Source organism: Chelonoidis abingdonii, chromosome 14, assembly GCF_003597395.2.
Source record: "Chelonoidis abingdonii isolate Lonesome George chromosome 14, CheloAbing_2.0, whole genome shotgun sequence".
In the NCBI taxonomy this organism is placed as follows: Eukaryota; Metazoa; Chordata; order Testudines; family Testudinidae; genus Chelonoidis; species Chelonoidis abingdonii.
Window position 1 is genome coordinate 2,962,822 of NC_133782.1, and position 14,227 is coordinate 2,977,048.

General features: G+C 60.8%; 1 protein-coding gene across 2 annotated transcripts; it reads left to right on the plus strand.

Moving 5' to 3' along the window:
- Nucleotides 1–1,302: 1,302 nt before the first annotated feature.
- On the plus strand, nucleotides 1,303–13,750 carry RBCK1 (RANBP2-type and C3HC4-type zinc finger containing 1). Of its 2 annotated transcripts, XM_032766267.2 has the most exons (13): nucleotides 1,303–1,384; nucleotides 2,439–2,493; nucleotides 2,926–3,070; nucleotides 5,630–5,723; nucleotides 6,140–6,338; nucleotides 6,633–6,784; nucleotides 6,869–7,042; nucleotides 8,709–8,869; nucleotides 10,095–10,206; nucleotides 10,490–10,669; nucleotides 11,438–11,536; nucleotides 12,065–12,208; nucleotides 12,782–13,750. In XM_032766267.2, exons 2-13 carry the CDS (start codon nucleotides 2,457–2,459, stop codon nucleotides 12,860–12,862), a joined length of 1,578 nt encoding a protein of 525 aa, XP_032622158.1. In that variant the 5' UTR covers nucleotides 1,303–1,384; nucleotides 2,439–2,456; the 3' UTR covers nucleotides 12,863–13,750. The 2 variants fall into 2 exon arrangements, with proteins under 2 accessions (XP_032622158.1, XP_032622161.1); XM_032766270.2 differs by lacking the exons at nucleotides 11,438–11,536; nucleotides 12,065–12,208; nucleotides 12,782–13,750 and adding an exon at nucleotides 11,315–11,385 and having other exon boundaries at nucleotides 1,304–1,384.
- The last annotated feature ends 477 nt before the right edge of the window (nucleotides 13,751–14,227 follow it).

The window sequence follows — 14,227 nt, forward strand, 5'->3', positions numbered from 1 at the left end:
TCCTTGGGAGCTGGGACTGAACACACCATGACTCAGTCAGGGCTTCTCCATCTGCCTGTCCCATCTGGCTCAGTGTGCGCGGGGCTGGGGGCCCAGTACAGGAAACGGGGAGAAGCCCTGATGTGATGCCCAGTGTAGAATCACAGAAACGGGGGGCTGGAAGGGACCCTGAGAGCTCAGCCCATCCAGCCCCCGTGCTGCGGCAGGACCAAGTAAACCCAGATCAGCCCTGGTGGGTTTGTCCCTAGAAACCTCCAAGGAAAGCGATTCCACAGCCTCGCTCAGCTGCCTGTTCCAGAGCTTCACTGCCCTTAGAGTCAGAAAGCTCCAACCATTCAACCTAAACCTCCTTGGCTCCAGATTTCGCCCATTCCTTCTTGTCCCGCCTTCAGGGGACGTGAAGAACAACTGATCCGGCCTCTCTAACGGCCCTTAACACATCTGAAGACTGATACCGGGTCCCTCATTTGGGCTCTTATCTCTAGATGAAACATGCCCAGTGCGTTTAACCTGTCTGCACAGGTCAGGTTTTCTAAACCTTTTACCATTTGTACTGCTCTTCTCTGGCCTCTCTCCAGTTTGTCCACATCTCTCCTGAAGTGGGGTGCCAGAGGCCTCCCCAGTGCCGAGTAGAGCAGGACAATGACCTCCTGTGCCTTATGTACAGCACTCCTGCTAACACCCCAGAAGGATATAGCCCTTTTCACAACTGCATCACATGGACTCACGCTCAGCTGGTGAGCCTCAGTGACCCCCAGGAGGTGAGCCTCGGTGACCCCAGCACCACCACCTAGGCCCCATTTTGTAGCTGGGCATTTGATTTTCCTTCCTAAGTGTCAGACTTGGCATCTGTCTTCGCTGAATTTCCTCTTGTTACAGCTTCATGGAAGGCGACCCTGGGGCTGGATGGTGCCGCAGCTCTCACTAGCACCCCCCGAGTCCTGTCCCAGCCTGCCTCAACTCCCCACCAATCCCTGGGATGGCGCCTTCAGGGCAGGCCTCTCCTTCCCTTGCTTCAAAGCCCAGCACGGCCCTCCCCAGGCGGCTCATCAGTGCATGGGAATCCCTGGGAGGCCGAGTGGGTCAGAGCCCCGGCTCCGCAGTCTGTGGGTGGGGGGAGCACCTAGTGATTCCTCTCAGCTGGCCGGCGTGCCGTGCCGTGCCGTGGGAGGGCTGGGGAGCTTCACTTTCAGTTTCTGAGTCCCCTGCAGCTGCTTCTGCGGTTTTGTTCCTGTTGCTCTCAGCCCTGCCCTGTTTCAAGGCCTTGGCTCCACTTCCTCATCTCTCCGCTTCTGCTTTCGGTTTTCACTTCAGTCAGTGGTGAGCTCTCAGCTGGCCCTGATCCCTGCCCAGCGTCGAGCCCCCCGGGGCAGGGCTCCGGGAGGTAAGCAAGCCAGGCAGGTCAGACACTCGGGGTGGCTTTTGCTCTCCAGCCTGGCGGTGTGGGGTGTTTTTGTGCCTGCCGGACTTCCCTGCTGCTGAGTTCCTCTTCCTGCTGCTGTGTGCTCGGGGGAGAGGTCTGCCAGGCCTGTGTGGAGCCACATGCAAGGATCGATCGCTCGCTCGCTCGTGTAGCCTTGGCTTGGAGTCCAGGTTCCCGCTCCATGGGCCAGTGGGGGCTTTGGTCCGGGCAGAGCCCCAGCTCAGCGAACTGCAGGGCCTGCCAGTGCTGACCCAGCTCGATCCCAGGGCAGCTGGCAAACGTGGCTGGGGTTGGAAGGTCAGCGGGGCAGGGAATGTATCTGCTGGGTGGTGTGCAGTGCCCAGCTCACTGTCAGCACTTTTCTAGCCTTGTCCGTCCAGCCTCCAGCAGTACTGGAGATCTGTGTCTGAGGCATGCAGGGCAAGGACTCACCCCAGCACAGGTGGGGCCTGCAAGACCCAGCATGGCCTGGCTGGAGGCACAATATTCTGAAAGCGCAGCCTGCACCTGGGCTGATTCAGGGATGGGCTAACACCTCCAGGGAAACAAACAGACCCACACGCCCCCTGGGAAAGGACTTTTTAAAAGAGGGCGAGGCAGCCACCGGGCCTCTATGTCCTCCGCGCTGGGACAGGCCTGCTGGGGTCCGTCCGCCCTCGCTTTGGGAGCAGGGGGCTGCTGGGCTCAGGGTAGCCTAGAGTGGGATGGAGCAGGCGTAATGCACACTGGAGAACACAAGAAGGAGCTCTGGGGCATGGGTGGGGAGAGCTAAGCGGGTGCATGGCTAGTGGGAAGGGAGGGTGCATGTGACCCTACCCGGCTCGCTTGCCCTGGCCACACCTAGCCCAGGACAGCGCCCCTGGACTCTCCCGCTGCCTTTGGGGGAAGTTGGCAGCACCGTGCCCTCGCCCTGGCAGCTGGGCTCTGGGGTCCCTGCACCAGGCTCCCAGCGCCCCCGCCATTCAGCCCTGCTCCCACAGCCCGGGTTTGACATGCTTCTGTTTGCTTTAAAGAGCCCCAGGATTCTGCTGCGATGGGGACAAAATACGTGGAGGAGATGACGAAGAAAGGTGGGGTCACTGGGGCGTCTGAGGAAGCCCCTCTGTGTGGGGGTCTTGGGAAACGCACACAGGTGCATGGAGGTTTGGCCTGTACATCCCTAAGCAGGCATGCTGCAAGATGCGCTGGCGGAGAAGGGGGGCAGAGAAAGCAGATGTCTGGTGGGAGGGGGATTCATTGTTCTGCGAAGCAGCTCAGTGTGGGGCTGCAGTTTGTTAACGGGAGCCCCCAGAGCTGTGGAGGGACCGCTCTTAATCTTTGCATAAATCTAAATAATTATATTTGTCTATGGTAATTAGCAACTTAAGCAGCAAACAGCTCCCCACAGCTCCCCTGCCAGGCCCTAGATGGAGCCCATACGGCTCTTTGAGCAGGTCCTGCCCTGGCCCTGAACCAGGAGACCCCCCAGTAGGATCCAGGCCAGCCTGGTCTCTTGTCTGTAGCAGAGGAGCTGGCCCTGAAGCTGGCTGAGGCCATCGAGGGAGGGGACAAGGAGCTGGCACTGGAGTGTGCTGGCTGGCTGGCCGAGCAGCGGGCGCCCGTCACGGTGCAGATGAAGCCGGAGGCCTACCCCAAAAAGGAAATCAGGTGGGTGCCACCCGTGGGCCTCGGGGCAATGGGAATGGTGGCCAGCCGTGCTCATTGTCCTTTGAAAGGGCGTGTTAGGCCACTGCTCTGAGAGACGTGACAGCAGCAGATTCAGGGGGCTGGGGTGGGACTGCTCACTCCCCAGAGTGGGGGGGATCATCACTGCAGCTCTTGGGTCTCCCTCCTGAGGCCCTGACCCGCTTCACTCCATACTCCGGGGGCAGCTCCATGGCCCCCCTCTAGTGACTAGTCCACAGGAGATGTGAAGGACCTTGGGCAGTGGGCCCCAACCTTTTTGTGGCCAGTAGCACATTCATGTTTTCAGAAGAGTGTGGCGGACGCCAACAATTTTTCAAGGATTGATTTGTATTTGTACGTTAAATAATACAAAAAAAATATTACATAATATATGAATCCAGAGAGAAGTTGGAGAAGAGCCACAAGGACAGAGAACACCAGTGCCCGCAGCCCTGGAGTACTCTGTCCCCGGCAGGCACGAGGCCCCAGATTCTCTTCTCTGCTGGGCACCTTCCGGGGACCAAGAATACCAGCGGCTGCAGCCCCCGAGTTCTCTGTCCCCGGCAGGCGTGGGGCCATGGCTTCTCTCCCCTGCAGGGCACTAGGCAGGCCCCGCACCTGCCGGGAACAGAGAACAGCAGCGCCTGCAGCCCCAGAGTTCTCTGTCCCTGGCAGGCGTGGGGCCACAGCTTCTCTCCCCTGTGGGGCACTAGGCGGGCCCCACACCTTCTGGGGACTAAGAACACCAGCACCTGCAGCCCCAGAGTTCTCTGTCCCTGGCAGGTGTGGGGCCACAGCTTCTCTCCCCTGCGGGGCACTAGGCGGGCCCCACACCTTCTGGGGACCAAGAACACCAGCGCCTGCAGCCCCAGAGTTCTCTGTCCCTGGCAGGTCCCCTGCTGGGCACTAGGCGGGCGCACATAAATGCCCTAGCGGGCGCCATGGTCCCTGTGAGCACCACGTTGGGGACCACTGACCTAGGGCATCCGGCCCGCAGGACCCTCCTGCCTGGCCCCTGAGCTCCTGACCTGGGAAGCTGCCCCTGGCCCCTCCCCTGCTGTTCCCCCTCCCCTGCAGCCTCAGCTCGCCCTGCTGCTGGTGCATGCTCTGGGTGGTGGGCTGTGAGCTCCCGGGGCAGCGCAGCTGCAGAGCCCGGCCTGACCCGGTGCTCTGTGCCGCACAGTGGCGCGGCTGCCTGGCCTGGAGGGAGCGGGGGGGTTGGATAGAGGGCAGGGGAGTTTGGGGTGGTGGTCGGGCCGGGGGTGTGGATGGGGGTGGCACAGTCAGGGGGCGGGGAACAGGGGAAATCAGGGGTGGAAAGTCCTGGGGCGGTCAGGGGAGAGGAAGCAGGAGGGTTGGCTGGGGCAGGAGTCCCAAGTGGGCCATCAGGGGGCGAGAAACAGGGGGTGTCAGATAGGGGGCAGGGGCCGGGCCATGCCTGGCTGTTTGGAGAGGCACAGCCTCCCTTAACCAGCCCTCCATATAATTTCGGAAACCCGATGTGGCCCTCTGGCAGGGGTGAAAGTAACTTACAGGACTTAGCGGTACTGCTCGAGTCCTGCAGGGGGTGTGGCCTCAACTGGAAGAGGCGGGGCCTCTCAAGACTTAAAGGCCCTGGGGCAGTGGCTGTGGCTGGGAGCCCCAGGGCCTTTAAATCAACCCGGGACTTGCAGCTGCAGAGGTGGCTGGGAGCCCCCGGGGCTCACAGGCAAATTAAAGGGCCCGGGGCTCCGGCCACCATGGAGCTCCAGGCCCTTCAAATTCCCACCGCAGATCCAGCTGGGATATAAAGGCAGCTGTGGGAGCCCCAAGCCTTGCTGGGCTGGGGCTGGGATTTAAAGGGCCCAGAGCTCCTGCGGCTCCGGGGAGCTCCGAGCCCTTTAAATCCCAACCCCGGCCCAGCCGCCGGAGCTGCGGGCAGGATTTAAAGGGCTCTGGGCTCTCCATGGTGGCAGGGAGCTCCGAGCCCTTTAAATCCCAGCCCCGGCCCAGCCGCCAGAGCTGCGGGCAGGATTTAAAGGGCTCTGGGCTCCACGCCACAGCGGGGAGCCTAGAGCCCTTTTAATCCTGGCTGCGGAAGCTGGTGCGGTCCGGCACAGCATACAGGCTCTTGCCGGTACGCCATACCAGACCGTACCAGCTTACTGTCACCTCTGCCCTCAGGCCAAAAAGTTTGCCCACCCCGATCTAGGGCTTTGGCTCCAGTGGGGGAGGCTGCACCTGTTGCTCTGATGGTCCCTGGGTCCAAGCCCCTTGTCAGGTCTGCAGCTGTGTGGAGCCAAGAGGGGCCAGCCCTGGGCTCAGTAGGGAAGGATGAGGTGATGGCGTTTCCCTTCCCAGCTCTTTCCCCAGACCAGCAGCCTGGAGGAGGTGACCTGGACTGTGTGAGCAGGAGGACGGGAATGACAGAAAGCAGGAGCACGTGAGCTTGGAGGCTGAGCACTGAGGCAGGCGCCGGGAGCCAGGCACACACCTTGCGGTGGGACCTCGGGGAGGGCAGGAGGAACACCAGAGCCGCTCTCACTGCCTCTCTTCTTTCAGCTTGTGGGTGGGAGTGGAGGATGCCCAGATGACCACAGTCCCCATCTACCTGCAAGTCAATCCTCATATGACTGTGGCTTCTCTGAAGGACATGGTACGGGCCTGTGGGCTGGCACTGGGGGCACTGATGGCACAGAGTGGGGTGAGCCCTGCTGCCTCGCACAGGGGACCCTGCAGAGTGTGAGCAAGACAGCCCCATGTGTCGCCGCCTCCAGGCTACACAACGGAGCAGCAGAGTGAGCCTGGCGGTGGGTCCAGGCTTAGGGAGGGAGCTCCTGAGAGCAGGTGTGAACGCCAGGACTGGTGGTCTCTCTCCACATGGCAGTCCTTTTACTGACACCCCCTTCCTGGGCTGCCCTCTGCTTGCCTTGATTTGTGCGGCATGATCTGCTGGCACCTGCTGCTGGTGGGCACCAGCGTAAGGTCACTGAGCGACTGCCCTCAACAGCACCCGGTGGCCAGCTGGTCCTGAACGAGGCCCTCGGTGTCTCTTCATGTCTCCTGGCCCAGGTATTCCTCCACTACGGCTTCCCACCCAGCGTTCAGCAGTGGGTGGTGGGCAAGAGGCTCCCCAGAGACCAGGAGACCCTGCACTACAACGGCATCCAGCGAGATGGTGACATGGCCTATCTCTACCTCAGGTCTGCCAAAGAGGCCAAGCTCAGCAAAGAGACATTCCAGAGGGAGCGGCAGCGCCGAGTCCTGGCAGGTGAGGCTGGGGGAGTGGCCAAGGGGACCCCCAAAGGCAGAGCCTGGTGCTGGGGAATTCCAGCGGGCAGGAAGCAGAGGGGACCGCTGGACTTGCGGCTGAGGATTGCTCCCCAGGGCAGAAGGCCAGCACTGGTCTCAGGAGCAGACGTCCCTTGAGGGGTGACGGCAAGATACAGGCGCTGAAATCCGGGGCTGCATTGAGTGCTGGCTCTGTAGAGACGGCCAGAGCGTGTGGGAGCAGCAGGGAGATCTGTCTCCTGTCTGCAACTCCCTCCCTCTCCCTTCCTTCTAGAACTGGGCTTCGGAGACATTAGCCTGCAGCCTCGTGGGAGCCAGGAATCGGCGGACGCAGGGCTCGGAGGGGCGCAGGACAGCCTGTGCATGGAGGAGCTGAGGCATGAGCTCTCACAGGTGGAAGCTGCCCTGCCCCCTGAACCCCCCAAGGTAAGAGAGCCGCAGATGTGGGTCGCCAACGCCCCCCTCTGGCTCGTTTTTCACCTCCCGTGTTCTCACTGGGGTTGTTCCTAGGTCGGCTGGGTCTGTCCAAGCTGCACCTATGTCAACAAGCCCACCCGCCCCGGCTGCGAGATCTGCTGCAAGGAGCGGCCCGAGGACTACGCGGTGCCCGCGGCTTACCAGCCGGACGAGGAGGAGCTGGCGAGGATGAGGAATGAGGAGGAAGCCATGTGGCAGTACCAACAGGTTGGAGGCCGGGATGCTGGGGAGTCGCGGCTGCTGAGTGCCGCCGCTGGCTGCCGGGCAGATCCTGCCTTGTGCACTGTCGCCGTAAGCAGCTGTTGTAATGCGGCTCCTGGTGCAGCACCCTGCCCTGGCTCCACTAGGCTGGTCCCTGCACAGAGACTGGGGTCACTGGTTCTTCCCCTCTTCCTCTAGGCTCAGCTGCACAGGGCCCCAGGGGCGCTTGTCAGGGGCACCGGATCTCCCCAAGGCTGATGGGGCTTGTCCAGCCTGTGGCAGGAGGACTCAGGAGCACAGAGTTATGCTAGCCTCACCCCCGCTGAGCTGGGAGGCACGGGGTGGCCAGCCCGGCCTCTGAGTGAGCTGGGAAGGGAGAGCCATGCTGGCTCGAGAGTGAGAGTGGGGCCTGCCAGGGGGGCCTGTCGCTTCCAGGCTGCTCTGGCAAGGCAGGAGCCCCAACCCCTCTCCTGGCCGCAGGCAGGTCCAGTCGGTCGTGGTGCCTGATCTCCAGCAGTGGGGCCCGTAGCCCAGACCTCGCCAGGGCCAGCCGCGCTTTGCACCAGAGCCAGAAGAGCCTCATTTCTGGGTTCTTTCCAGCCTTCATGCCATGCTGCCGAGGGGCCTGCCCCAGCTGGGCCCTGCCGCGGGCCATCTCCTCAGCAACACGGAGCCACTGCGGGGCAGGGAGGTGCAGCCTGCAGTGGCCAGCTGCAATGGACCTGGAAGGCTGCAGCTGTGTGTTGCTCCTGGTTTTAATGAAGGAGCGTGGGGCATGGTGGGCTGGGAAAGCTCTCATCACAGGATGGGCACCCAAGGGAGAGGCTGATTCCCTCCCTGAACCCCTTCTCCCTCTGTTTATTTGTATGAAGCTTTTGCAGTGACTGCAAAGGAGCAGGCCTGAGTGGAGGAAGGAGGGTCCAGGCTCTGCCACAGTCTCCCTGGGGGCAAGTCACTTACTGATTGGATGAGGTGCCCAAATCGTTTGGGAGACCTGGGCCTTAGTTCCCCCCTGGACAGCTCTGAAATCCGTCAATGGCTGGAAGTCGCTGCTGAGATACTAATTACTTCCCCTCCCGCATCCCACTGGCCAGGCTGTCGTGGGGCTGACCTTGGGCACGATTTATCAGAGACAGACAGAGAGGGAGGGAGGGAGGGAGGCTGAGAGGACACTCTAAAAACAAGCCCAGGTTTGAGATGGGTTGGAGGAAGTAGTAGCCCCCCTGCTGCTGAATTGGGCTCTCCACCTAGCAGGTGAGCACTGGCTTATTGTGGCTTTGTTCTCATAGCACCAAACCTTCCAGCGTCGTGGGATGGCCAAGGGGCTGGCTTGGGTCCTGGGGTAAGTCAGAGCAGCCCAGGGACTGCTCTAACTTACACCCAGGCTGTAACCATCCCTAGGGGACAGACTGGCAGCCCAGAACAGCTGGAGCACAAAGCATGCTGGGGTCAGGTCCCTTCCCTTGCCACTGCTCTGGGAGGCCCTTTCACTGTCCCTGCAACCCTGGGGAATCCCCACGGCACAGAGCATTCAGCAGTGGGGGATCCAGCTGGGGTGGTGTAGAGAGGTGAGGGCACAGCCCCATAGGGGTCAAGGTTCCTGATAGGAAATGTAAGCGAGTGCCCCACCCACCAGACCCTCCTGTTGACACTGGTTGGTTTATCTGCCAAGGTGAGAGAGCAGCAGAAGATCGAGAACTACCAGCACCTCCTGCAGGTGGATGGGCAGAGCCTGGTGCCTGCCGATGAAGTGATCGAATGTCCCATCTGCTTTGTGACCCTGCAGCCTGGAGAGGGAGTGACCCTCCGGGAGTGCCTGCACTCCTTCTGCAGGTGGGTCTGCCCTAACCCTGGCCTCTTTCCCACCCAGCTGACCAGCCTCTGCCCCAACACCTCTCCCGCCCAGCCGGCCTCTGCCCTGGTTCCCTCTCCTGTCTGGCTTCTGCCCTGGGAGCCTCCGCCCCTCTACCACCCAGCCAACTGGCCTCAGCCCCAGCCTCTCTCCTGCCCAGCCAGTCTGCACCCAAGAGCCCCGGCCCCACCCCTGTCTGGCCTTCAACCCAGGAGCCTTACCTGCCTCAGACCCACCTAGGCTTTGCCAGCCTGTTTGTGTCTCTGGGCTAGAGCGCCTGGTTGCATGCCCCTGGCTGGAAGAGCTGCTCAGCTGGGCTGCGCGAAGACAGACAGGGCGTTCCCCCGGCTCGCTTGCCAACAGGGAGGACATCGTCAAGGTGCCCCATGTGGCCAAAGATCAGTAACACGACAGAGAACTAGCCTGGCTGAATCATGTTAACAGTCTATGCTCCTGCTCTAGCCACCTTAGCATGGCCCTGCTGTGTGGGGTGGATGGACTGGTCTGGGCTACCTAAAAATCTGTGGGGAGCAGGGGCTCTGCCAGACAGGAACCACTCGCAGTATGTCCGGGCCCTTCCCCACCATGGCATTCATCACATCTTAACCCACCCCCGTGGGCCCAGGTCCAGGTGGGATTGTGCTCCCGCTCGACCCAAAGGCTTCACACCGGCCCCCGAGTAGGAGAAAATGGGACTGGAGACGGTGTTCTGGGTGCTGACGGGTCCCTGTGCCGGAGCAGGGATGCAATCATCATCAGCTTGCTCCATCCTCACTGCTACCCTCCTTCCAAGCCCTCAGCCCTCCTCCTTTATGGGCACCTGCCATCAATTAGCCACGTACCTGCAGGGGCTTTAACTCCAGCCCTGTGCCTGCAGCCACGAAGCCGCCTCCAGTGCTGTGAACCAGGGGAAGCTGATTGCTGGGGTGCCTGCTTATGTACAAGTTAGTCTCACTTGGGGTGCCAGTCTGCAGGTAGGTGGAAAGGAGCTAATCACTCTGTCTCCACCCAGGGACTGGGGCCCCAGGCAGGCTGCGGCCGTTCCCCTGGGTTATCCAGGGGCCTGGTCTGCTGCTGGGATTCCTCTCCTTACCTCAGACCTGGCTCTCCTGCTGCCTCGGTTGGCCCCTAGGTGACCCCGTCCAGCTCAGTCTTCAAGCAGCTTGTGCTTTGCTGGTGTCTCCTCTGACCCCTGGCTCCCTCCAGGGACTGTCTGAAGGGGACAATACTGAACAGCCCGGAGCCCGAGGTGCCTTGCCCGTACATCGACGAGAAGTACTCCTGCACAGGACAGCTGCTGGAGCGTGAGATCAGAGCGGTAGGGGCCAGGGCCCATGGGGCGGGAGCAGGAGGGGTCAGAGCCAGGGGTGAGGGTGGGAGCTGCAGGCACAGCTGAGGCTGGATTCAACCCAAGACAGCGATGGCGTGCCAGTGTGGCTGGGTCTTGTAGGCTGCGCTGGTGCAGGGGAACTGGGGCAGCTACTTTGTGAGGGAGCAGGGGCATGTGGGGCAGGGAGAAGAGGATGGCGCTGTTACGAGTCTCCGCCAGGGGATGGGCGAGAGTCTCGGTGCTGATGGAAAGGGTTGGGTCCCACTCACAGCTCCTGAGCTCTGCCGAATACCAGCACTTCCTGGACCTGGGCGTCTCCATCGCCGAGAACCGCAGCCAATCCAGCTACCACTGCAAGACCATGGATTGCCGGGGCTGGTGCATCTTCGAGGATGACGTGAACGAATTTGCCTGCCCGGTGTGCCAGAAGGTGAACTGCCTGCTCTGCAAGGTGAGATGCCACCTGCCTCTGCCCCAGCATCTTTGCAGCTTCCCAGGCTGAGAGGCCAGAATGGCTGGAGAGGAGTTCAAAGCCCGCTGGGCTCTGCGAAACCAGGTGCCATGGGGCACGGCTGTATTTGGGGAAGGGGTGGGGGGATCCTGGCACCAGCAGGAGGGGGATCCAGCTTTAAAGCAGCTGGTGGCCTTTGAACTGTGTGGCAACACTGACCAAGCGCACAAGCCCTGCTCTGTCCTAGTGCAGCATGGCTGCCCTGGAACTGGCGAAGGCCCCGCCCAGGGCTTTAGACGAGCCTGGAAGGAGCAGCGTGTTCAAGGCACATCCTAGAGCCATGGTGTCACATGCTGCCCGCCATGGCCCCTCAGCCTCCCCCCGGGACAGTTCAGCACAAGGGACAGAGAATAGCATTCCTAGAGGTGCTAACAGGCCCATCGCCACTGCCCTGTGCTCCATCCCTCTCCTGGAGCCAGCCCCAGCTCACTCTGATCTGCCCCTCAACTCTGGTCACTTCTCCTTGCCCCACAAAAGAGGCATGGAATGTGTATGTGGCCCTGCCCTGCAGTGTGAGGGGGTACCCGGGGGCCCACTCCATCTCCGTGACCCCAGGCTTGTGTTGGAGGAGATGCGTTCCCCTAGGCACAGTTGCTGTAGCTGTCGGGAGGGGACCTGTTCTGGCCCCTGAGCTGGGGCGCAGCAGCTGGGACACATGCTAGAGGAGGCATGTTAGAACCTGGGGAACTACCAGCATGCTCTCCCCAGGCCATTCATGAGAACATGAACTGCAAGGAGTATCAGGACGACCTCAAGCACCGGGCTGAGAACGACCAGGCTGCCAGGCAGACCACCGAGATGCTGACAGTAAGAGCCCGCTCTGGCCTGGCCCATTTGTGGGGTGCCAATGAAACGAGGGGATGGGGGGGGAGGGCAGGAAGGAAGGGGCTGCAGGCCAGCACTGATGGTATGGCCAGGGAGGCACAGCAGATTTAATGGTAACTAAAGTCGTGTGACCATTCTCAGCCCTTGCTGCTGCTTTAGGAAATGCACTGACCAGACAGCAGGGCTTAATCCAGGCAGATGGGGAGAGAGGTAAATGCCCCGGCTTGCCACTGCAGACCAGGGGAATGTGACTGCACCAACAGGGGCTCGCATGGCTTGACTCCTGGGCATTCTGCTACCTGGTGGGTGCAATAGTCGAAAATGGGGGAAGTATCAGCTTTACAGAGCCAGGGAAAGCGACCAGTCCAATGATTCTGAGCTCGGGGCAGTCCAGGCGCTAGCCTCATCAGCTGCAAAGGGCAGATCCCACTGAGCGTCTTAGGTGGCACTGCCTGGGATCCAGGGTAGGAATAGGAAGCCAGGGCCATCAGCTCCCTCCTCTCCTTTCAGACAATGGTCCAGAGAGGCGAGGCCATGTACTGTCCCACCTGTAAGATCATTGTCCAGAAGAAGGACGGCTGTGACTGGATCCGCTGCACTGTCTGTCACACGGAGATCTGCTGGGTGACCAAGGGGCCACGCTGGGGGCCAGCGGTAGGTTTGGAGCATGAACCAGCGTGTGCAACTGTAGGTTCGACCTGGGGAATCCTGCCATTCTGCGGAGTCGCTTGCCCCAGAATTAAAAAAACCTGTCCAACCCAAGTTCCTGCGGCTCTGCCTTCTCCAGTCTGCAAACAGCCCACCCCACACGCTCAGAGAGGCATGAACCACTGGACGCAGCAGGGCTGTTCACTCTGAAGCCTAATTGTGACCATTTAAATGACTAACTGCTGCTGCACACAGGTGGCCCCCAGGATGCTGGAGTGGCTGGCGGGTGCAGGAGCCACGGCTCACAGCTCAGCTGGCTGCAGGAGTGGGGAGTTGCTTCCAGTTCTCCTCCTATTACATTTTCCTTCCTCTCCCACCTCACAAAGGGAAGGGAAATGTGATTCTCCACTCCCCACCTCCAGTGCCAAGAGCCTTGCCTGCCTCCAGCCTGCCCAAAACTCAGCCCTGCTAGCAGCTTAGCACACATGCCTCGCTCCCAGTCCCACATCCTGACTGCCTCCTACCCCTCCCTCCATCACCTGCGTGTGCATCATCTCTCCTCTGCTCTCCTCTCCCCAGGGCCCGGGCGATACCAGCGGTGGCTGCCGCTGCAGGCTGAACGGCGTTGCTTGCCATCCCCGCTGTCAGAACTGCCACTGAGCACACGAGCCAAGAGGAAGGAGGGGGCGGTCACTCCCTACACATTGCTCCAGCCCCATTGGGGGTGGGGGGGGCACACAGCTCCCCTCGAGCCCCTGGCTTCTCTCCCCACCATGCCTTCATAGCCTGGGGCCAGGCCTCTTGGTTTCTGGCTCCCTGAGCCCACCACAGACCCATGTGTCCGCTTGGGGAAGGACTGCGCAGGTCCGCAGCCGTGGGGGTCCATGGATTGGAGGCGGACTTAGGAGAAGACTGGGTGCTGGCCACCCCCTGCTGGGAACCGTGTGCCCTGTGAAAGTTGAGGGGGGCCTGCCTCACAAGCTACTCCCTTCAGGTGTCCCGCCGCAGCAGCTGTGTAGAAAATGACCAGGCCGGGTTGGAACAGCAGGAACATTAGGAACATTCAGGCTCCTCTAGTTGATGGAGGTGGCAGGTACATTGGTGGCCCTCAGGCCTGAAGGAACCCTTGCTCATCCCTTAGGGAAAACATGGCTCCCCCTTGCCTACAGGTCAGCACTGCAACCTGAGCCATTTTGCCAGCCACAGTGAAAAAGGTTTTTGGTGCCCCTCATCTCCCAAAGTGGCCAAGCAGAAAAAAGGGCCACCCCATCAGAGAGGAGCAAAACTGCTGAGCAGCACAGGGGACTGCCAGGGCAACCCCAAACCCCTACACCTGGCTCCAGTTACAGCTTCCAGCCTGTCTGCTGCAGCCCAGGAGCACTTCTCAGTCAGCTGGTGCAGCAGGACCCAGCAGCCTCCCAGCCAGCTGGCATGCACGGTACGCTCCAGGGCACTGGGGACAGACTGGGCAGTGTTAGTTCTTAGCAGGCAGCTTTCACTGCCCTCCATCTGGATTTACAATAAAGAGCTGCAACTTTTGAGCCAGAAGTTTGTGTGTCAATGTTGGTGCTGTGCCTGGTTATGCAGATATGGCATCTACTGAGAGGCAGGGTTAGCCTGCCTCGACACATCAGTGACTTGTAGACATAGATCCCAAACTAGGCCAAACGATTCCTGCTTTGGGGAATAAAAGCGGCTCCTTCGTACCAGGAGGGGCTGGTGTTTGTCAGCAATTAGTCTCACTGTGATAGAATCCCCACCCCATTGTCGTCCATGCTGATTTACCCCAGTGGAGGATCCAGTCTGCTGGCTACGCCCTGAGCTGTGCACAAGACCCCCTGAGCTCCTGGTTATTCATGAGTAAATCCCACTTCCCTTTACAAGATCTGGCTACCTGGCTTCTCCTTTGGCATGAAGTCCAACTCCCTTCCTGGCCTGTGCTGCTGGATAAGAACACTGGTAACTAGCTGCTGTCGTGCAGGGGTGAGCTGCGTTGCACCAGCAGATGAAGTAATACATCCAATT

What these genes read in the sequence shown, in the direction of transcription:
- RBCK1 (XM_032766267.2), top strand. Translation starts at nt 2,457, where the DNA reads ATGGGGACAAAATACGTGGAGGAGATGACGAAGAAAG. An exon ending in GCAGCGCCGAGTCCTGGCAG is followed by an intron (nt 6,339 to 6,632) that starts GTGAGGCTGGGG and finishes CCTTCCTTCTAG; the next exon opens with AACTGGGCTTCGGAGACATT. An exon ending in GGCCACGCTGGGGGCCAGCG is followed by an intron (nt 12,209 to 12,781) that starts GTAGGTTTGGAG and finishes TCCTCTCCCCAG; the next exon opens with GGCCCGGGCGATACCAGCGG.